The sequence below is a fragment of the Gadus chalcogrammus genome, chromosome 21, assembly GCF_026213295.1.
Source record: "Gadus chalcogrammus isolate NIFS_2021 chromosome 21, NIFS_Gcha_1.0, whole genome shotgun sequence".
Classification (NCBI taxonomy): Eukaryota; Metazoa; Chordata; class Actinopteri; order Gadiformes; family Gadidae; genus Gadus; species Gadus chalcogrammus.
In genome coordinates this window covers 8125272-8148144 of record NC_079432.1, presented here as the reverse complement: position 1 = coordinate 8148144, position 22873 = coordinate 8125272, and the positions used below count along the sequence as shown (strand labels likewise).

The 22873-nt window shown below is 45.3% G+C and overlaps 1 protein-coding gene across 4 annotated transcripts in view; it reads right to left on the bottom strand.

The window, feature by feature from the left end:
* The window catches only part of si:dkey-71h2.2 (low density lipoprotein receptor adapter protein 1), a 42914-nt gene that overhangs the window by 14021 nt on the left and 6020 nt on the right, over nt 1-22873 (bottom strand). For all 4 annotated transcript variants that reach the window (XM_056580942.1, XM_056580945.1, XM_056580944.1 and 1 more), the window contains exons 3-8: nt 12941-13083; nt 10379-10491; nt 3192-3306; nt 2765-2837; nt 1967-2053; nt 1254-1381 (exon numbers count right to left, since the gene is read on the bottom strand). In XM_056580942.1, the coding sequence (XP_056436917.1) occupies nt 1254-1381; nt 1967-2053; nt 2765-2837; nt 3192-3306; nt 10379-10491; nt 12941-13083 (659 nt within the window). The remainder of the gene's footprint in view (nt 1-1253; nt 1382-1966; nt 2054-2764; nt 2838-3191; nt 3307-10378; nt 10492-12940; nt 13084-22873) is intronic.

Here is a 22873-nt window from a genome sequence, read left to right as displayed (position 1 = left end):
CAAATAATGTAGAATAAGTTATTTGCATTATTGGCCCTTCCCTTCCAGGGCCAAACATCTCGTGTCTCTCATGGTGAGCACCGTCTCCCTGCACCACCACTGAAACATCCGTCAAATGGGGCTGCTGAAAGTGTTTCAAGGAGAAACGTCTTCGCTTCAACGTTGAATCGATACTTCACACGCTGTTTCCACGGCGATGTTCCATCACTGCGCTTGAGAAAAGTGCATTGATCGAGATATAGACCTCTGACTAGCATTCTAGAATGAAACAGCAGAGGCCCGGGTCTCATTGCTAGGCATTGAAAAGAAGTGCGTCTGCTTCTTCTTCGGCAACCAAGCACACATGAAAGGAATATTAATTTAAAAAGGAATACAAATCAATGGAGAGACTGCTGAGGAGGCTGTACACGCATGTACGATCCAACTGATGAGCTCTGGCTTAATCAGAGCACATTGTCCCGAAGGAGTTTTAAACTACACTACCTTACGCCGCACCATGTTCGGGAGATTGAGGGGAGTAGGTGAATTGAAAGGATATATGGCGCCACCTTGTGGTGTGCAGTTGTACATGCAGAAACAATACTTTACAAGTCATAAGTTAACTTTACTATTAATAGTAAGAATGAAAAATTACAATTGATAGAGTTTTAAACTGTAACCAGGAAATTAAATGTGATATATTTAGTAATAGCAAAATAGACATGACATCCAAGCAAAGAAAACCCAGCAGCATTTTCCACTGGGTGTGTTAACTTCACATATGTGAAAGTGCTTTGTTCAAGGTCATTAGTAAGCACAAACGGATCTTTTTATAGATCTACAGATCTCTCTATATATAGAATAAATAAAATACATACAAAAGGAAAAAAACCTCAAGAATAGCCATGTAGGTAGTTCCAGCCACCCATAAGTACTGTTCATCATTTTCTGATTCTTTCAACCAAAACAACCAGCGGTGCATTGAGATGCATGTCATCATTGAGCAGGCAGGGGTCAGGATGTCTACAGGGAGCATTGGGGATCAAACCCAGAACCTTCCGCGTTGAGAGTCCAACACCCTTAACAACTACATCATCCTGCCCCCCCCCCCACACACACACACACACACACACACACACACACACCCCACCCCCCAGCTCTAAATCAAATCGCCTGACACCTGGACTGTGAAATAAGACACAATCCCTAGAAGCCAGGAACTCTGGGTCCGGACCAAGCCCCTGCCCCAGAGGCTCCTGTTCTGCCCTACATACCCAGGAGTCGTGTTTGATTGGCCGTCGCCGTGCAGGGTTGCTACGTGGTGAGAGCAGACTGAGCGAGGCGGAGAAGAATGGCCGGCGAATTCTCTCCTCGAGACCGGCTGGTTTGATGTTCTCTGGGTCTGAGAGAGAGACACACAGAGGGGGGAGAGAGAGAGAGAAACACAGAGATAGAAAGAGAGAGACACACAGAGAGAGACACACAGAGAGAGACACACAGAGAGAGACAGAGAGACAGAGACAGAGAGACAGAGACAGAGACAGACACACAGAGAGACAGAGAGAGAGAGACACACAGACAGACAGACAGAGTGTGTGTGTGTGTGTGTGTGAAAACCTGTGCAGCAATACCCGAATGAGAGCATGGCAGTATAAATAGTGTGAGAAAAAATGCATCTCTTAAAGATACGCACCACCTACCTAGAGATTATTCCAAGGTCGTAACTGCATTAACTTTTACCACCGTGCCCGTAAATGGGTTAAGTCATTAGCGAGCCTCGAAATGTAATTAAAACAGACAATTTATTCAGCAGCATTTTCCACTGTGGTGGAAGGAAGGCACCTTTAATCGCTATTTTCTACCGAAGCCAACCGACAAACAACCCATCCCTCCTTGTGTAGCTTTTGTCATTGTGGCGATTGATTTTTTCTTTCCGTATGTCTTGTGCAGATTGCGGTGACAACAACAACAACAACAGGGGGCCTACCTGCTGAAACACAGTGGGGTTCTGACGGCGCCATGGCGGCATCACGGGCTGGACAGGAACAGCATGTTCTGGCCTTCTTGCTTTTGCCTACGCACAACAAACAGGGCAGAAACAGGATAGTGCTCGTGATCAGACTGAAGCAGATTCTTCTCAAGAAAACAGACATTTGGTCTTTGGAGCGTTTTCATTATATTAAGAACTCTCTCTCTCTCTCTCTCTCTCTCTCTCTCTCTCATTTGCATACTGAGACTTTTCTGATGGGTGTTTTAGCTCTAATCTAGAACACTTAACACAAATAAAAGTTCACAGATTCAAACACACATCCAGCTCTGACACCTCAACCTTCAGCTAGGAGGAGCCGGGGATGGAACCATCCAGACAGCCCGCTGTGCCTGATGAGCTACTGCGGCAGACGTAACTGATCTGTTTGTGGATTCTGAAGCTACTCTGTCTGCATTCACACAGCTTAGCATCACCCTCCCATAGCACAGGTGTTAATTATAAACCATTGTCTCACATTCATAATTTAACAGGTTTAAATGACAACTCCCGAAAGAAACCTGATTGCAGAACCAGGGGTGATAAGGTAGCCATTAAAAGTAATTTCAAACCACTACCTTCCAGCCTGTACTCAACAACAGACTGTATGAACTTGTAAGCTGATCGATCCATTGTTACATCTGCGTTGCCACGCCCACTTGGGATCATATCATAGGGTTCATTATAAAGTGTCTTTCAATCATTATTCAGAATCACACCTGGTGGTAAAACAGGGGTCCTTTAAGTGGTGGTACGCACCTTCCTGAGCGACTTCCCACAGATCGAGGGCCACTTTAAAAGCCTGGGCTACGGTTAGCGTCACAGCCTGAGCCTGGATGCCGCAACACAGAAAGAGGGAGAGGGGGAGGAGGGCGTGGTTTTGTTACATTGGTTTTAGTTAATTTGTCCTAAATGTGTTATCATTGCCAATATGTTATCAGGTAAAGCAGGCGGTTTGGATGCCACAATTTCAACCATGTTATTTTAAATTTATAGGAAAAATAAGGGTTGAATCGTTTTAGAAACGATCGATAGAAACAAACACAAGGAGCTCAAAGACAGTAAAGCCCTAGTTCCACCAGATGGCGCAATAAACCATTAAAATAAATGGAACATATTTTTTTGACCTCAGAGCCTTTTGTATAGTGAGTAATTATAAAAAAATGCATCATGCTAGAACACTTACAATCTTCCTCTTCTGGCAGAGGAAGGCGTGGCACTCCAAGGTTTCGTTAAACGGACTCTGAGAGACGTAGGCAAACACCTTGTCCTGAGTTTTATCTGCAGTGCAGTAGGAGATTCTGGAGCAGCGGGGGATAGAAGGCACAGAGGGGCTAGATCAGAAATCCATTGTACAGACACATTAAGGACCTCCGATTACCGGTTCAGATAGGAGGGTTTATCGGAGTATCGTAGTAGTTAAAAAAATATTAACTTAACAAAAAAATGATTATTAAAGAGCTAGGAAAAATAACTTGATTAGCATTTTCTTGGCACAGATAAATGTGAGCCATTAATCATGTCAACCGATAAAATATGATGTTTTTATTGGATCCAACAAACAGTCTTTACTTTATCATATGACGAGAACCAATAATTACATCAGATCACGACTCAGTATCCAGCAATGATAAAGTAGGATAATAATGTATACTTTATCATTACCACTAGACAGGAAATTCATGGCGTGATCTAAACCTCTCAACGCATAATAATCAGGGATAAACGATAAGAACTCCACAAGCATTAGTAATTAGCATGCACAGCCTGTTGCATTACTATATCCAGGAGCAAATATATTCAGAACAAGCTGTGGGGAGAGGTTATGGATAGGACGCAGGCTGAAGGAGGATGGACAGATGGACGGCACCAGAAGAACCGTCCCACTTTGGCCTCCTGAAGGGCTGATGCGTCAGCTTTCACCGACAACCGTTTGAAAGTTAATCATTTCAGAAACCCACACAAATCCCTGTTTAGAGATAAGAACAAATCTACAGATATGCCTGAACTATGTTCACGCCATTAAGGCTGACAAGTACATTTAAGGTGTTTCTCCGACAGCCTTATCAAAAGCAACTTAGTGATTTGAGATACATGCGATAAAGTAGAACGTGGAGGGATGTTGCCTGCAGGGCAGTGGTGGACTTGAGGGATTAGCTCCAATAGCATTCAGCTGGGGCGTCGAACACCCTATCCAGTACACTACCCTGCCTCGTGGATAAACAAATATGAACACTAAACCGGCCCACCGGTCTGTAATCATGTTTGGTGGAGGAAAGATTTTTTTATGACATATCTGGTTGCTTACAGTCAGCGCCAAAACGGAATAAGAGCCCCCCCCCCCCTCCCCCCCGACACACACACACGCACACACAAACAAACCCACTCACACGCAACCATGCCCAATATCCACTGTGAGAATCTAATATCGTTCCGTTAAATAAATCCAATTATGTGTATTGCCACTCTGACAGCCGTGACGGTCTGCGTGTCCAATAGCATTCTGAAAACCTAATCTCCACAAGGCCTCCTCCGCCAGGCCAGCTGCAGGTGTACTGACCCCACAGAGGAGAAGAGACGCCATCTTTATCTATCACTACCCTTCTCCGCCAGGCCAGCTGCAGGTGTACTGACCCCACAGAGAAGAAGAGACGCCATCTTTATCTATCACTACCCTTCTCCGCCAGGCCAGCTGCAGGTGTACTGACCCCACAGAGAAGAAGAGACGCCATCTTTATCCATCACTGCCCTTCCTATCACAAGGGGCCTTGGCAGAAACCTAGGTGTATTGAAACGGTTTGTAAAACTCCCCCTTTTGAGACCAGAAGAAGTTCAATTGTTTTACTTGGTCGTTGTCTGTAGTTTTGTACAGGGAAACAGGTCATGGCATCACTACCTGGAAAGGCACTACAAAAAAAAATTGCTCACCCTGTAATAAGGATTTGAATTATTATGTATCAAAGGGCATACTAAAAATAATGGTTAAATATTACTAATATAGATTCAACTTAAAATAAACAAACAGAAAACATCAAAGCATCCAAGTCACAGGTGGTCTGGCTTCTCATTATCACAGTATAAATAATAGTTATTTTCATACTAATTCTACTGGGAGTTCCACTGCCCTGGTTGGTTGCAAATCACATGCAAATAATCAAAAGCGTGATTCATAGTCATATTCATCGATATACCGAAGCACTCATACTCAATGACCCTATTCATTTTTGGTGCCCAAACCACACTCAAATATTCAATACGAATCAAGTAAGATATTCTAATGAAGCCACTGGTGGGACACAGCCAGCCCTCATATGTCGAATTATTAAATGCTGCTGGATCGCAGTGTGTAGGATGCCTGACCCACATAGAATCTGAATATGCATTCTAACACATCTCTGTTTTTAACCATGTCTGTCAAGTTAGCTTTTTAAAATGCTTTCATAATCCCAGCCCAAAATAAGAGATAGGGCAAAGGGGGACCTATTTAAGCATTAGCTGTTGAAGTTATATAACTTGGGAACTTTTTTCGTATACAAATAACATTGACTTGATAGACTTAAGGGTTATGTACAAGACAATGCTTTGCAACTATAAGGCATTAAATGAAATGCCTTATAGTTGCAAATTATTTTTTTTATCAATTATATTTGATATATGGCAGTGTATAGACATGTACACATACATAAAAACAAGGAGCCTGTCACCATTTACCATAAATGATAAGTCTCCACATGGCCTGTGTTTTGCAACTGAAAAATTAACTTTCAGACTCAAATATCTACAGCTGTAACAAGGTGATGGTTTATGCCTTCATTCCTATATGATTATGAAAGCCAAACCTCAAATGTATTATCATCAATATAATAGTGCCCATGAGATCGTACAGCTGGCATCTGCAAATTTGGTCCAATCTAGAATCTGTCACATTTCAAATGTGTTGTATGAGAAGGGATATACTGTTGAATGGTATATTACACACAGGGCATGAAATGCATTAACCCACATCAAATTAAAGCATGGCGGGGTTGTCATGAATATGAAGTCACTAAAGAGTGGCTGTTAAACGGATTGCTGAGCAAACGTTTAGCGTGAATGGGGATTTTGAGCCCAACTTTATATGGGTTACTTAGCTTATAACAGGGCATCAATGAGGGAATAAACTATGTGTTGTGTGAACAGCGAGGACATTTGGAAAGGAAAGAGAAGAAAATTGCTCTTTTGAGACGTGAAATTTTGCAAACTAAGAAAAAAAAAAAGACAATATTTACAGTTTGACAGTTTGTTTCCCCCTCATTTCTAGTGGCAATATTTCATGAAGTGTGTTCGTCCGAAGATAAAAACATACACACAAGCAGCAATTCAAAACACAACAGCGATTCCGTTCACACCCGACACCACTTCAATGGAATTTCGGGTGACCCGAGTTAAAACGCAATTATTCAAATCAATAAATATCATGAATTATTGATACGTGGGACAGCAGGAGTTGTAGCTCAGCTGGTGGAACGGAACACGAGCCGGTATTCATCATAACATGTGAAAGGAGGGGCCCTTTGATCTCAAATCTGAAGGGGGGGGGGGGGTGCTATGATCTCCTGACTGCATAAAGTGAACACGAGTGACTGCAAAGCCAAGGGAAATCATTATTGAATCCCCGTTTTAGATTTCAGAAAGGCAACCTTCTACCTCACAGAACTGCGGTAGAAGGATGCGAAACCAAATGGAGGAGGATATCGATATTTTTTTGGGAACGTGTGCATGTTGTTGTTTTTTCAGTTTCGACCAAACAAAGAAGGTTTGTTGTTGTTTTTCTGCTCCTCTCTGAAGTGACAGTGATGGAATGCATTATTCAAAAAGCCGCACACACACACACACACCCACACCCACACACACACACACACACATTGAAGAAGAAAAACAAATACACTTCATAGATTAGAGGGCGAGAGAGACAGACAGAGCTTTCTTTAATCCTGTTGGTCGCACTGTAACGCTGCTTTTAATAATTGGGGGGAAAAAAATAAGTTACAAGATGCTGGCTCTGCTAGCCTGCCCTGTGTGTGCGTGCAATCCTATTATCACATAGGTCAAAGCTCAATTGAAGTGATCCTCATGTTGGCCTCTCAGTTAATATTCAGAGTACTCTATTCATATTCATAGTTTCCTAAAAATGCGTTCCATGGGCCTAGTGGACATCTAGCTCCTTATTGGTGCCGGCCAAGATGGCCTCTCGGTGAATAAGGCCCATTCAACATTACTCACCGTCACAGTACACCTCAGATGGGCCTGACTTAGTGTGTTGTCAAACCACGCTGAAGTACGTCTCCCCGCATGAATTACTGCACACAGTTGACGTGAAGACATTAAGAATGTGTGTGTACGTGTGCGTGGGTGCGTGTTGTTGGGGGGGGGGGGGATCCATCCCATTTGTTTTCTGTCCAATAATAAGCTCTAACCCCCTGAAGAGGGGTTCATCTGAGTGTGAACGTAGACGAGGCTAGGGCGTAGGCACACATGGCCTCCACCCACACACACTCACACATACAGCTTCACCCATGCATGGCCCCATGCCCCCTGTCTGATCAGATGTTCTCTTTTTAATAGCCCATCCATCACATGTCTGATTCTATTGATCTCTCCATCCATCCCCCATCTGATTTTATTCATCGCTACATCTATCCTACATCTGATATCCTAACACTGTCTAACACTGTGTCAATGTAGGTGATTGATGTGTCTGTGCTTGAGGTGAGACTGAATCAAACTCCTAGTCCATCCAATCTTACTGTGGCTGTCTAGCACTGTCCTATATAAAGGTGAAGCACGTTTACTTATTCAGCAGAGTTTACAAGCAGAAAGGCCAAAACCTCACAAAGGAGAAGGCATAAGAAGGTCAGATAGTAAATAAACCAGTGCAGACCTACATAATAATTGAAAAATCTGCAGCAAGCAGAAAAGTTTGATGCGTGTTGATGCAACTTCAGAGGTTCCCGAAGCTTGTTTCAGATATTTGGTGCTTAAGAACTACCAGCCTGAAGCCCTGGGAATAGCAAGCAGAAGTTTTACCAGATTGGGCCAGATTTCCCACCCAATCTGGTAACACCGGCTACAGCGCGCTGCAGCCAGTGTTGCCAGTTTGGGCGGAAAAAAATAATCTGGCCCAATCTGGCAACACCGGCAAGCAGGCCGGGCCCTCATGAACCTGAGAGCTCTATAAATGGGTCCATACTTTGTGTGTGTGTGTGTGAGAGTGTGTGTGTGTGTGAGTGTGTGAGTGTGAGAGAGAGAGAGAGAGAGAGAGAGAGAGAGAGAGAGAGAGAGAGAGAGAGAGAGAGAGAGAGAGAGAGAGAGAGAGAGAGAGAGAGAGAGAGAGAGAGAGAGAGAGAGAGAGAGAGAGAGAGAGAGAGAGAGAGAGAGAGAGAGAGTGAGTGAGTGAGTGAGAGAGAGAGAGAGAGAGAGAGAAAAGTGGGCCAGAATGAGAGAGAGCAGGGATAATGAGCGTGGACGACGCCCCTCGTTGATGGTCTGTTAGAACTGATAAGGTGGATCAGAAATGGCGCCCACGCACGCACACACATATTTTTCTGAATAGCTTAGCCGCTAACACACACACACCTCACATGAAAATTCATTAAGACCTACCCCACATACGAACACACACACCCTTCTTATCATAAATGGCTTAGCTGCATGCACAGACGCACACACACACACCTCACAAAATTCATTAAGACCTAGCGCACACACACACCACACACACACACACACACACACACACACACACACACACACACACACACACACACACACACACACACACACACACACACACACACACACACACACACACACACACACACACCTCACATCACGCACCTCACACCAAACAAACCCCAACACGCACCTATACAAGCACACACACACACACACACACCAACTTTTTCTCATGTTACTATATTCAATACCACACACACACACATAAACCTATTATCGTTCAAGCCAGCACTATGTTGTCAACACTGTAATCCTCACTGTATTGAAGTCTAATCTATATCACAGAAACGTGTCCTGCAGCAGTGATCCTCCCCAAGGTCCACAAACACACAAACACACGGGCACGGGCACGGGCACGCGCACACACGGACACACACGCACGCACACCTCGATGTTCAAGGGGAATCCTATAGTGCAGGCTCCAGCAGAGTTTGATCATTCGAGTTATACAGCGAGAGAACAAAGAGGCGCCCTCACTGATCTACCAAGATGTGTTTGCTCCCACTATTCTTACAACGAACAGCAGAGCACTTTTCTTTTTTTTCTCACAGTGGCCCAGATTGAACCAGAGTTGACAGAGCGCTACAGTGACTAACTGACTGACTCACTGACTGACTGAGTGACTGACTACTGTTGACAGGGTTATTATTTCATGGAACACCATATCTTGGGTCATTAGGAGGATACCTACCACAGCGTTCCATTCACAATGACCGCTGCCTGACAGCTCTGTATATCATGTATATGTCACGAGAGGTAACCAATGTCACACACAACTATATGTCATTATTAAGACATATTGACTCCTAAACTCTTACTCATCATTGCTTAGCAGGGCATGTCTTCACATTTCCAAGAAACTATTAAGATTGTCTGTAATATAGAAGGAATTGGCAATAAGGGTGAACAAAACTATTGAATTTCAATAATTTGTTTTAAAACAGATATTTTGAGGTGAAAATAAATTGTCCCACATGCGCTAACCCCCCCATCTCCTCCATAGTGACCCGTTTCGTGTAAGTCGCTTCTGGTTAAAACTTGCTTCTAAATATATGGCTTATTACAAACTGCATCGTCTAAACAGCCAATATGTAGTGTTAGTCAGTGTCTCCTGTACATGGAGATGTCCACTATGGGGTCGGTGGTCCCTGTGTCTCACCTGTATAAGGAGACGTCCTTTATGAGGCCTGTGGACTCACCTGTATATGGAGACCTCCTCTGTGAGGTCTGTGGTCTCACCTGTATATGGAGACGTCCTCTATGAGGCCTGTGGACTCACCTGTATATGGAGACCTCCTCTATGAGGCCTGTGGACTCACCTGTATATGGAGACCTCCTCTATGAGGCCTGTGGACTCACCTGTATATGGAGACCTCCTCTATGAGGCCTGTGGACTCACCTGTATATGGAGACCTCCTCTATGAGGCCTGTGGACTCACCTGTATATGGAGACCTCCTCTATGAGGTCTGTGGTCTCACCTGTATATGGAGACCTCCTCTATGAGGTCTGTGGTCTCACCTGTATATGGAGACGTCCTCTATGAGGTCTGTGGTCTCACCTGTATATGGAGACGTCCTCTATGAGGTCTGTGGTCTCACCTGTATATGGAGACGTCCTCTATGAGGTCTGTGGTGTCCGTGTCGGTGAGGACGATGCCTTTGGGAGAGACCGTCAGCGTCACTTTACGAAACTTCTTGGCACTCGCTCTCGCCTGTGGATGATGAAAATACATGTAAAAACACATACACACACAGAAACTGATGTGCAGAGTTTTTTTGCTTCGCACGTCACACAGACACACACACACACACACGCACACCCCTTTCATGAAATGAAATGTGTCAATTGATTCAGGCCGAAAAGGGCAGCCTGTCAACTCAAGTCAAGCCAGAGATGACATTACTTTGAAGAGGCGGGGGGGAAAAATTATTTTAATCACGGATTTCATTCGGGCCAAAAAAATAAATAATTAACTGCAAAATGCTGCAAAAATGTGTCTGGGGAAGGGGGTGCGCCGGGGTTGTGCTGTTGAAGGAAAAAGGAGAGCAGGTATGCGTAGCCCCTTCCCCGGCGTCCCCACCCCTTCTGAAGGCGTCTTGTGCAGTAAAACTGGCAGCAGGTGAATGTGCTGAGCTCGTGCTATGAGATAGCAGGTCCCTGGGGGGTTGGAGGGGGAACAATGGCACTTGACTTTCAGTCCCCCCCCCCCCAACCCCCCAAACTGATTAGCCCCACTCGATGAAACCCACCCCTCACCCTCCTCGCCGCCCCCCCTCCCCCATTTCGTTTCCGTTCTGCTGACGCTCTCCTCTGTCCAATCAATTGATTCCTTAGAAGGCATCGAAGCGACACAGCGAGACGTTAGTTACGTTTGGACTTGGAAGTGGTGTAACAAAATCACAAAAAACACTAATCCTTACCTCGCGTGCGTGTGTTAGGGATTTGTGTTTTGTTTTTTTCTGGCAGTTTTTTTTCTATGGTTTTACGTACTTATTTTCCGGCAGTTTTTTCATAAATAGTTTTGCTCCAGTTTTGTTTTCTTCTTCGATTTTCGTTGCTGCAGGGTTTTTCGTTTTATTGCAGAGGGATCGACAGGAGGTTTGACGGATGAGAGAGTGACATAAAAAGGTGGCAGGGGAGAGAGAGAGTGAGGGGGGGAGGAGGACTTTCCAAGGACAAGAGAAACGGTGCCATGTCTTACTGGTGGAGCCTGAATGCCTTGGGGAGTGGAGTAGGGATGGAGCAGCAATATTCTGCCGTGCTCCCAACACACAAGCAGGGACTGACAATACAGCAAAATGAGCATGTGGAGGACTGAAGTGAGATTACTTTTTCATAAAAATATATCATAACATTATCTGCGTAAAACGGCAGCAGTCGCAGGGCATAAAGAACAAGCCCGTGTGTAAGTGTGTGTGCGTGTGCGCGTGTGTTTTTCTGAGAGCGCAGGGGTATAGAAACGTGTAAGCGCACGTTGCTTCTTACAAAGCACCCAAGCAATTGCAACTTTACAAGCTCTTTTGTATTTCTATCCGTAGGGGACTTCGAACAATACTTTAACGTAGCAACATGAGCCATTCCGTCCATGAGAGTCATCTCTCTATAAGACGCAAGGAGGTATTTATGCCTGTTAACCTTGGACATCCTAATAGGCTTATAGTTGTGATTGTTACAGAATGGGACATGATATATACAAAGATAAATCTTCCAAACGGCAGATGTAAATGCTTGAGGTTAAACTAATTGAACCTCAAGCTATTCACGAGACAAAACTGATTTGGGTCGCAATTAAAAAGCAAATAAAAGGGAAAATGAAATGAGATATTTCAGGAAACCCCTAGCAAATTAAAGAACGGATAACGTAATAAAAGCAAATATAATCAGACCGCACCAATGCGCTGTCATGGACCGGCGAGGAAAAAGGTGGCGCTTGGTTGGGGGTTCTGCTCTTGGGATCGGTCCTAGTGCACGTGTACCATCGACGCACTGATAGTGGCGCTTTCACACTCTCTAGCCCTCCAACGGATGGGTGAACAACAGCATTATCTGTTATCTCAAATGGCCACACGGCGGTAAGTAATGGAATGAGGAGAAACACCTCACGGTCCATATACAGAGCCCAAAGACACCTGGAACTAATCTGCCAGGCCGGAGGTGTACTCAAACGCTCTGTTGCTTTCACTGAGCAGTGCGGACTTGAGGCGCACTCTTGACTCTACTTCGGTGCAGTAGAGCTGCAGAAGGTAGGCCGTGGGACTCCGTCTACCGACATACATAGCCGTTCTGCCATTTAGGTCGACCTGTTTTGTTGTCTTCTAATCTTAATCCTTTTTTCGGTGTATAATGTTGCTGTCATTTGTTCGTACATGTCATGTACTTTTTGTGATTTGTGCTGCAGCTGATCTCTCTTGGACAGGAGGTGGCCACAACCTCAATGAGACTTATTGAATAAAGGTGAAAAATGATAATAAAAATAACTTGTTTAATAAAGACTACGGCATGACTATGGGTGTTTCACTTCATTCTAAAAATAGTACAGAATAAAACGCAAAGATTACTTTTCTGTGACACTTTTTAGAACCACGTCAGTAAGGAGCAGGGTAGAGTGAGGCATCTGGCCCTCGGATGATGGGGGACTGCTGACAGGGGGGGCGGCTCACCGTGGCAACGATCCTGCGTATGGCGGTGGCGGCCATGTCCTCCCCCTTGGGCTGGCCCACCAGGGTCATGCCCAGGTACTTGACGTTGAACACCATACCCTCCAGCAGGGTCTCCTTGGTATCGGTCCAGTTCTCCGGCAGCTCTGACAGAGACAGACACAGAGAAGAGAAGGAGGAGAAGAGAAGGGAAAGAGAGTGAGACACCGAGAGACACAGAGAAGAGAGGGAGGTGAAGAGAAAATGAAGAGAAAGAGAAAGAAAGAGACAGAGATATAGAAGAGAAGAGAAGGAGGAGAACAGAAGAGAAGGGAAAGAGAGAGAAAGAAAGAGACAAAGACATAGAAGAGAAGAGAAGGAGGAGAACAGAAGAGAAGGGAAAGAGAGAAAGAAAGAGACAAAGATATAGAAGAGAAGAGGAGGAGAAGAGGAGGAGAAGAGAAGGGATAGAGACAGACACAGAGGGGAGAGAAGGCGAAGGAAAAGAGACAGAGATAGAGGCAGAGAGAGACAGAGTCAGAAGTGTTCTTTATTTTTTGGTTTAAAGAGCACATTGAGACCACTGAAATATATTTGAGCAGTCATGATGTGTTCTTGGTTGCCAGATTTTGTTCGAATTGTCTTAAATGCCTGTTTGCCCCAGTGAGATATGAACCCAAGTACTTTAAAAATGCCTGATGGAACATGATAGAATATGCATTTGCTTTGGCTCATTGACTTCTACACAACCATCACCCACCAGGCTTTATGCACAAGCAGAGCTTTTGCAGGCTAAGGTACCGGTGGCTTCCAGCTCAACCCACACTGTGATTATCCAGCGCTGCAGTGCCACACATGATGCTGCAGGTTTCATCCATCGCCCCCCGCCCCCACAGGTACCAACTTACTCATGCGCTTGCTGCCTACAGGGCATGTCTAACGGAGTTGGGAGGGGAGGGGGGGTGGATGGGTAAAAGATCTGCCGATGTGGAAACCTTCCAAACATCCCTCCCCATGCGACAAAGAAGCCCGGCAGGGGAGGAATGCGCTGCACCTGTAGCCGAGGTCATGCCACCGTATGCATCCGTGCATACGTGCGTTTAATGTGACTGCAACACGCCAAATGTTGTTGTTTTTGTTGCCAAAGCAACAAGCATCTTGTTGGCGCACTTTGTCATGAATGCAGGCGGGACAGCGATTCAGAAAAACATTCAGACATAGAATGTGTTGTGAGAGAGACAGAGAGAGAGAGAGAATGGGGAGAAAAGGAGGGATGGGTAAAGGGTGAGAGGAAGAGAGTGACGTGCAAAGAGTGAGAGGAAGAGAGAGACGTGCAAAGAGTGAGAGGAAGAGAGAGACGTGCAAAGAGTGAGAGAGGAAGAGAGATGAGTAAAGAGTGAGAGAGGAAGAGAGAGAGGTGTAAAGAGTGAGAGGAAGAGAGAGACGTGCAAAGAGTGAGAGAGGAAGAGAGATGAGTAAAGAGTGAGAGAGGAAGAGAGAGAGGTGTAAAGAGTGAGCGAGGAGGAGAGAGAGATGTGTAAAGAGTGAGGGAGGAAGAGAGAGAGATGAGGGTTGTCCAACATTCTGTTGCAGTGTTCTGGCAGCAGCAGGTTCTCTGCCCGGGCCGAGCCATCTGTCGCTGGAGGGAGGGGGGGGGGGGGGAGGACGACGGAGAACCACCACCACTAACTGCAACCCCCCCCCCCCCCCCCCCCCGCCTTCTACGACTAAATTATTCAATCTGAAACAACAACTGCTGCTAACAGGCGGCTTCCGAGGCTTGCCTCTGGTGGGGTTCAGCAGGAAACGCCCACCCCTCTGAAGGACACTCAGAGAGAGGCGGAGCTCCGTTTGGACTCTGAGCGGGCCGGGGACTCGGAAGTCCTCCCACGTTGGGCGGTGGAGAATGATTCTGAAGAGTTTGAACAATCGACTTTATATCATTTCTTGATAGCTCTAGTGACACATAGTCGAATTGTACCATTTTTCTTTTTATTCATTTTGCAAGGCAACTGAAAGTGTTTTTATTTTTGGATACCGGTCATTAATGAGCAGATAGGCATCGAGGCATCTTGCTCTAGGGCGCCTACAGGGAGAGTGCGGACACAGGGGTCTGAACCCAGAACGGTTTGGCTGGGAGTTAAACGTCAAACACCCTAAGCCGCCCGTTGGCCTGTCCTGAACTACATTTTGAGAAATGTAATTCCGTTTCTGTGCAGTACTCATCCTCGGGGTAGAAAACAGCTTGATACAGAGCTTTGTCCCGCTCAAAAGGGAGATAATCCTGGCACTCCGAGCATGAAATGACGCCTTCCGGCTGTAAGGTGCACCTTCCGCAGCCCATACAGACAGACTCCTTCTCATAACAACGTCTCAGGCTCTGCCTTTATACCTTTATGAAGTGGGCCAGGATAGTGCCGTGTCCATGGGGTTTGCTTCCCAGCCAAGAGATTGTGGGTTCAGTCCCAAATGTCTGTAAGACCTACCTTCTGGCCTTCTAGAGCAGAGTAGCCCAACATCCTACCTAGCAGGACATGCCTTGTTTGAATTCACTGGAAGTTGCATTGGAAATATAAATCAGTTAAATAAAAGAAAATACCAAAATGTAATTAACAAGACCATGCCATTCTCTGGGTCAAAAGTCTCCCTCTGTTCTTCCTCCACGAAAGGATTCGGCCCAAAACAGTTAAAACGACTGCTGGGGTCGGTATCACATCTGTGCCTGGTGACGCCTCACATTAATATCACATTATTATTTAGAAGGAGGCCTTTTGTTGATGCTCCAGGCTTTCTATAGCACCCAGACCCCACCCCCACCCTGTATTTCCTCCAGGAAATAAGGGTCAAAATATGAAATATTTAATAAATCCCCATCTCTGCGTTAACACTGGGCTACAGAGGGTAGCGTGGCAGATACAAGCGCCGGCGACGAGCAGAGCGCGACTAATAGGATTTTTTGGCTGTTGAAGCGCAAAACACCAGCCTGGAAATATGGGTGACCTCACAGTTTTTTTCTTTCACCCACTCGCACTGATACACACTGAGCCCCTACTACTACTGTGATAGATTATCCTTTCTTTGAAGGACACGCAGTGTGTGTGTGTGTGTGTGTGTGTGTGTGTGTGTGTGTGTGTGTGTGTGTGTGTGTGTGTGTGTGTGTGTGTGTGTGTGTGTGTGTGTGTGTGTGTGTGTGTGTGTGTGTGTGTGTGTGTGTGTCCGAAAGGAAAGTGGGTCTTCATGTATGGTTCACCTTAGAAGCCTGGGTTCAAGGCAGCTCTCTCTTTTTGTGTCATTCTGTCTCTTGTGTTATTCCAGCAGCCTAATGGTCTCCATTTCAGCACTCACACACTCCACTACCCCATACATTTCCTGCTCCATTACTAATATCCAACATGTATTCAGACATGCATGTCTTTCACTGGGTTTTCAATTATTTATGGTGGTTCAGAAAAAAGGAAAGCATGACTAACTTTTGACTCAAGACTTCTGCGTGAACCCCCCCGTTTTCTTTTTCATCGACATGAACCAGTTTGTGACAGGTGGAATTGATGTCGAGCAGCGACTCTTTCACACCCCGTTCCTCGGAGAAGTATTCTGCACAGCAAGCACTTAAAACGAAAACCACGTTTTAAGTTCTGGTTGTTCGGCATCCACAGAATAGACTTGTATCAAATCAAAGCACTGGGGCCCTTTGATGCTTTCAATAAACAATGAGGCGTTGAGCGGGGTTGGACTACACCGCCGTTTAAGAGATGGGGGGGGGCTCGTTAAATGACTCAATCATCAACGAATAAAAAAATACAATGCCCCGCTCCAATTCGTTCCAAGCGCGGCGCACACACAACGTCGACTCGTGAAAAATGAAAAACACAATGAACTCCTAAGCACGCATTTGGCGACCATGCACTCACATACACACACACACCCACAGCGACCCACCCACACCATTACTATTAATCTCAGAGGGTTGCCAGACAAGCAATTTGCCCTTGCAGCACCCAGCGCATCATTCCCTGCTCCCCCCTCTTGTTATGCCTCCCGCTGGACCCTAATTAGGCCAGAGATTCAACGGGGTTTTACACACACACACACACACACACACACACACACACACACACACACACACACACACACACACACACACACACACACACACACACACACACACACACACACACACACACACACACACAGCCTTTTAAAAACAGAACATCCATTTCAAAAGGAGAGAGTCAAACCAATTGCCTCCATCCGTTCTGCCGCCGTCTTCCCGCACACGGGTTCCGATCCGACGTGTAATCACCTTTATCGTGCTTTTATTCATATCCCGAAGAGCTGGAACAATGTAGGACACACACCCTGAGATGGGAAATAGGCCACATATGCAAGAGAAGGAGGAAGGTGCAAGGGACTGTGTGTGTGTGTGTGTGTGTGTGTGTGTGTGTGTGTGTGTGTGTGTGTGTGTGTGTGTGTGTGTGTTCCAGATAATGCCTGAAGGCAAAAAGAAAGTGAGGCCAAGTTGCCATCCTGCTGTCTGACAGACAGTATATCTTCTCTACTATAGGGCTTGTACATCAGAATGCATTATGGATGCAGTATTGGTGATACTGCCATATTGAGGACTCAAAAAAGGTGTACTGCTGTCAGACCTCACACACACACACACACACACACACACGCACGCACGCACGCACACACACACACACACACACACACACACACACACACACACACACACACACACACACACACACACACACACACACACACACACACACACACACACACACACACACACACACACACACACACACACACAATCTTAAAGTCCTCAACAAACCCAAGAAGCAACAACAGCCCAACCTGCGGTAAGCCATGCAGAGGGCTCCTCCCGTCTCCCGAGACGTATCACGTGGTACAACCCTTCCCCTGCCCCAGCTCTTTCAAACACCCGATCGAAGTGACTGCAGCCGTACACCGCTGCATGCTTCTCTCCAGCACAATGAAAACAACAACAACAACAACAAAGGCGACAAGATAGCGGCCCGGCATTATCGAGCCAGCTGATGTCGCTAGGCAACCACGGCAATTATACCCAAAAACAAGCATCCCAATTAAATGTCTTCTTGTGCCGCGGTGCACTTAGGCTGAGCTCGGGCGGCAATGACAACAAACATTTCAAAATGCCAACAAGCATGGCAATCACGTCAAGATTGCTAGACATCTGCATATTTTAAACAACACAGATAAAAGATTTGTTATCATTTTTACATAATTTCCATGTTTAAGGACAGTGGCATGGAGGATGGCAGGCATGTCTATTTATTCTGTGAAATTTGATCTACTGATTTCACCATGCTGAAACAAAAACACTCTTGTTGGTCCGTTACACTGAGCTACACTTTGGTGTTTCACACTGCACACTTGTGCTACAGTCTGTGGTATTAACGTGTGTAAATGTGCGTACACACACACACACACACACACACACACACACACACACACACACACACACACACACACACACACACACACACACACACACACACACACACACACACACACACACACACACACACACACACACCTGACCTGTTAAAGGTCAGTTTAATGTCAGTGTTCAGCATCCAGAAAATAGAAATTACAACACCAGTAATATTGTATAGGGGGATGCACGTTAAGCATTCAAATTCATGTTCCAAAAAAGCTAGTCTCTTTAGGAATGAATAGATACATTAGCAAGCCAATGAATACAGCTAAATAAAGAACACAAATAAAAAAAAGATTCCAAAAATATTTTGTGTACTGTGCATGCATACACAGATGTCAAAACTGCTTTCGGAATTTTAATGAAGAAGTCAGTGCACATATACTCTGGAACTTTTGACAGGAGCCTTACTAATAACCTCTATAAATACATCTTACTCACCAAGACTTCAAGTGCTGTCACATTAATGGGAAAATAAAACCTCCTGCCCTGATATATGATGCAACTTATCACCAGGTATATGCCAGGGTGAGCTCAAAAGACCTCCTCAGGCAATCAACAGACGCTGTGCGGGTGGGGGGCTGGGGGGTGGGGGGGTGGGGGGGGGGGGGGGGCTGCGTCGGGAATATAAAGAGGCAGCGAATGTGTTTCTTTGAGTGACAGTTTTGACAGCGCCCTTCTGCTTCTGACACGTCGCACACGTTGTGATGCACCACACTCACGCCTGGCGGAGAGCACTTCAGACAAATACCTCAAAGTATGTCAACAAGTGACTTTGCCCTAATTGACAGGCGAGTTGAATTCCCTGCCGCGCGTTTCAGCACTTGAAGGGGTAGAGTGTGGGTGTGCATGCCTTGAAGATGTCAAGTGTAAAAAACACACGGTAATGAAAATAACACCCCATAGAATACAAACCAGTCGCCGTTGTTACAATAACAATGAAAAGAAAAGGACTGTTGTAATGTAGACACATCTTCTGGGATACTTAACAGAACATGAAAGCGGCTCCAGTATCGCATTATGTGTTAATTTGCCCCATGGCTTGAGTCATTATGCTAATCATGGGCCGTGACATACCCTCTTTGAGTCTCTCCCACCGGCGAGCACACACACTCATTAGAGCCGTGGTTCCCAACCTCCGGTTCTGGCCCCACCCCGGGCCGCGTGTTATGCATATGGGGTCACGGGAGATTGAGGACCTATGATACACTTTTGGCAAAAAAGTAATGGCAGGGTTTGAAAGGTCTCAAGTGATGGTCCTGCGTATAAGAAGAGACTGCCTAATGGTTCAACAGACAGTGCTGTATATACGCGCACGGACTGGCTAATTCCATGAAATGTCATCATACAGCCTAATGATTCGTAGCCATGAGGGGAACTAATACTAATCTCTTGCACGAGGAAAGCATTCACATCACTGCAAGCAGTACATTATTATCTCTATTCACAACAGCATGATAGTGGACCATAAAAAAAGAGTGCCGTCATGATCGACTACAGAAGTCTACTTTTCTCTCGACTAATGAGCTAAACGCACAGGAGAGGCGATGGGTGTTTTTTCGCATTTCCCACAATGTAAAAACAAACTCATCCATTAAGATAACATGAAACCTGTCCGGGGCATCTGTTATTCCATACGTGTTGTATTATTTAGTAGGTTTGCCTTGTGCTTCCCTAATAGCAATGCCTTAATTACTGTCTGTGAGTTCTTCGAGGAAGATCGAGGTTGATCTGGCAATCCAATTAATAGTTAATGAGTAATAATATAACTGGGATTCAGTTCAGCATACACTTTATAATATATATTTGATGGGTTTGGGTTAGTTCTGTATGATAAATCTGGGGAAGATTTTAGTCTCTCCAGCTGGGGAGAATAGGCATTTGGCATTTGATTAACTCACCTTGGATCACGCCTTTTTTTTTTATCCCCAATGCCACCGACCTGCTTGCTTCCTTCAGCAAGATGTCTCAGCCTCTCACCTGCTCCTTAATTGCCCTCATTTACTGCCAAGTTGCCTCAGATCTGTCCCTCCTTTCTGCTTTGTATGCACACTCTGTGGGACTGTACACAAAACAAGTGCAGCATATGCTCAGTGCAATACTTTCCCCCATGATACTCCTGAATATTATGTGACACAATATTGTATAACAAAGAACAGTGCAGGCAACAACAGCGCTCTCCGACTGGGGAGAATAAAGCATTGCTGGTGGCTGTTTGCTCATAAAGCACACGGCGCACGGCAGAAAGATGGTTTTCATTAGCAATTCAAACAGTTGGTGTTTGTTTTTGTACTCGCCCTCATTTCCGCTGATAAGATCAATGGCTCCTGGGACCTTCTTTCATCTCAGCCCTTTTTGTCGGCGATGTACACGCTTTTCTCATTTCATTAGGCACGCCATTCATGAAATAATTAGCGAGCTTAACCTTGGTGCAGTCGTAAGCGCGAAAAGAGGGTTAGCATCACCAATGGGATAAGCGCCATCTTTTATTATTAATTAATTATTAATATCACATATTATTAAAAATATACTTTTTATTATCATATATAGAAATATATATTATATATTCTAAAGGAGCTGGCATAACAACACTTTGTTTTGACAGTTGGAGATCTAACAGACAACATAAGCTTCGAAATCCATTACCATGCATCGCAGTATGGAGCAGCTAACCTCTCCCTATGACATCCGGCTGATCTGATCTAAGAGAGTGTGTGTGTGTGTGTCTGTGGGTCAGTAGAGGCTACCCGCGGGAATATCCTTCCTTATGCGATGAAACCAAGGATGTTTGTGGATGAAACAGTCCACACCACTCACTCGACCCTAGTGATTGATTGGCTAATGTTTGGATGGAGGGAGATACAGCCTGCGGCGACACACAGCGTCTGACGGCCTCGTTCTGGGATGACTCAAGCGTTCACTTTTTGTGTACACTTATAAAGGTGTTGTTGCGTCACCGCAGTGCATGCTGGGTAGTTGTGCCTTGAATAGGTAAACGGGTGTACATAAACATAGCGATCCATCACATTCAGAAGGAAAGCCGGAAAACAAAATATACACAACAAGATAACAACATACAGGAACAAATCATTCAGCCACCGAGACAATTAAACTACATCAACCGATTTAAATAAAACTATTAATCTATGACAGGAGGAGGGGGAGTGCGGTGGGAGGTTTTGATTAACCTACCTTGTCAGAGTTGCTCTTCCGTTGGCCGAAAGCTTATTCATATGGTTTTACAAATCAATTAGTGTTGTTTTACGGGAAACGCTTATGAAAGAAAAGGGTGTTGTGATCTTTACTGAAGTCTCTGCTCAGCGGAGGGTTGGTAGGACAGGAGGGGGAGAGAGTATATATAATGAGAGAGGAGGAAGGTGTTTAGTGGGTTGGGAAGTGTTCAAGGTCAACGATTGGGAAGTGAAGGTCAACGATTTTACAATTGAGCGATGAACATCTTTAACTTTAGATACACGTCATCGAGGAGGAGTAGGTAGGGTAGCCAGTGCATCTTGCTCAACGATGGCTCTAGGTAAGGCTGCGGACATTGGGAATCAAACCCAGTACCTGTGGGCGGGTGGGGGTCGACACTCTAGCCGAGACACGACATCCTTCCCCATTTGATACATGAGGGGATGAATGCATGGATGTGGGCTTCAGCGGCAGAAAAGGAGAGTGTGGGAGGATAAAAACAGAGGCATGGATACTGCATAGTACCTATACCCATAGGACAGGGAGAGAATACGTGTCACTGTGTTTAAAATCGCATCATATTTTATGCGTCTAAGGCCTCGAAGCAAGGCTCACATCAGATGCGTCATATTGGGTGGAGGAGTGTTTGTATTTGTTGAGGTGTTTTTTCTTCCTAGGAGGACAGTAAATATATTTAGCAGTCCCCCCGATGGTGGAGGAAAAGGTCCTGCTGACACACACACACACACACACACACACACACACAGGGACATCTGCTGTTCTTCCTCTGACGATCTTGCGGCATCTCTCTGTGTCGCTCTTATTGCCCCTTTCACACACAACACACACACACACTAAAAGTAACAGAAATACCTCTTCCAAAACAGTGTTATTCAGAGGCGCTCATGATATACCTTTTCACAGCTGCCCCACAAGCATCACACGACACACTACTGCATGCAACAACAGCTGGAGAGAAAGGTGTGTGTGTGTGTGTGTTGTGTGTGTGTGTGTGTGTGTTGTGTGTGTGTGTGTGTGTTGTGTTGTGTGTGTGTGTGTGTGTGGTGTGTGTGGATGTGTGTGTGTGTGTGTGTTGTTGTGTGTTGTGTGTGTGTGTGCAATGCGATGCAACGAATATGTCCTCTCGACAAAACTCCCTATGTTGCAACATTTCACTGCAGGTCTGAGAAACGACCTGCGCTGAGAAAGTAAAAGAAAAAGAAGTAGAAAAAACACATGCGAGGAGAAGGTACACGATTATGAAACGGTAAAGGGCT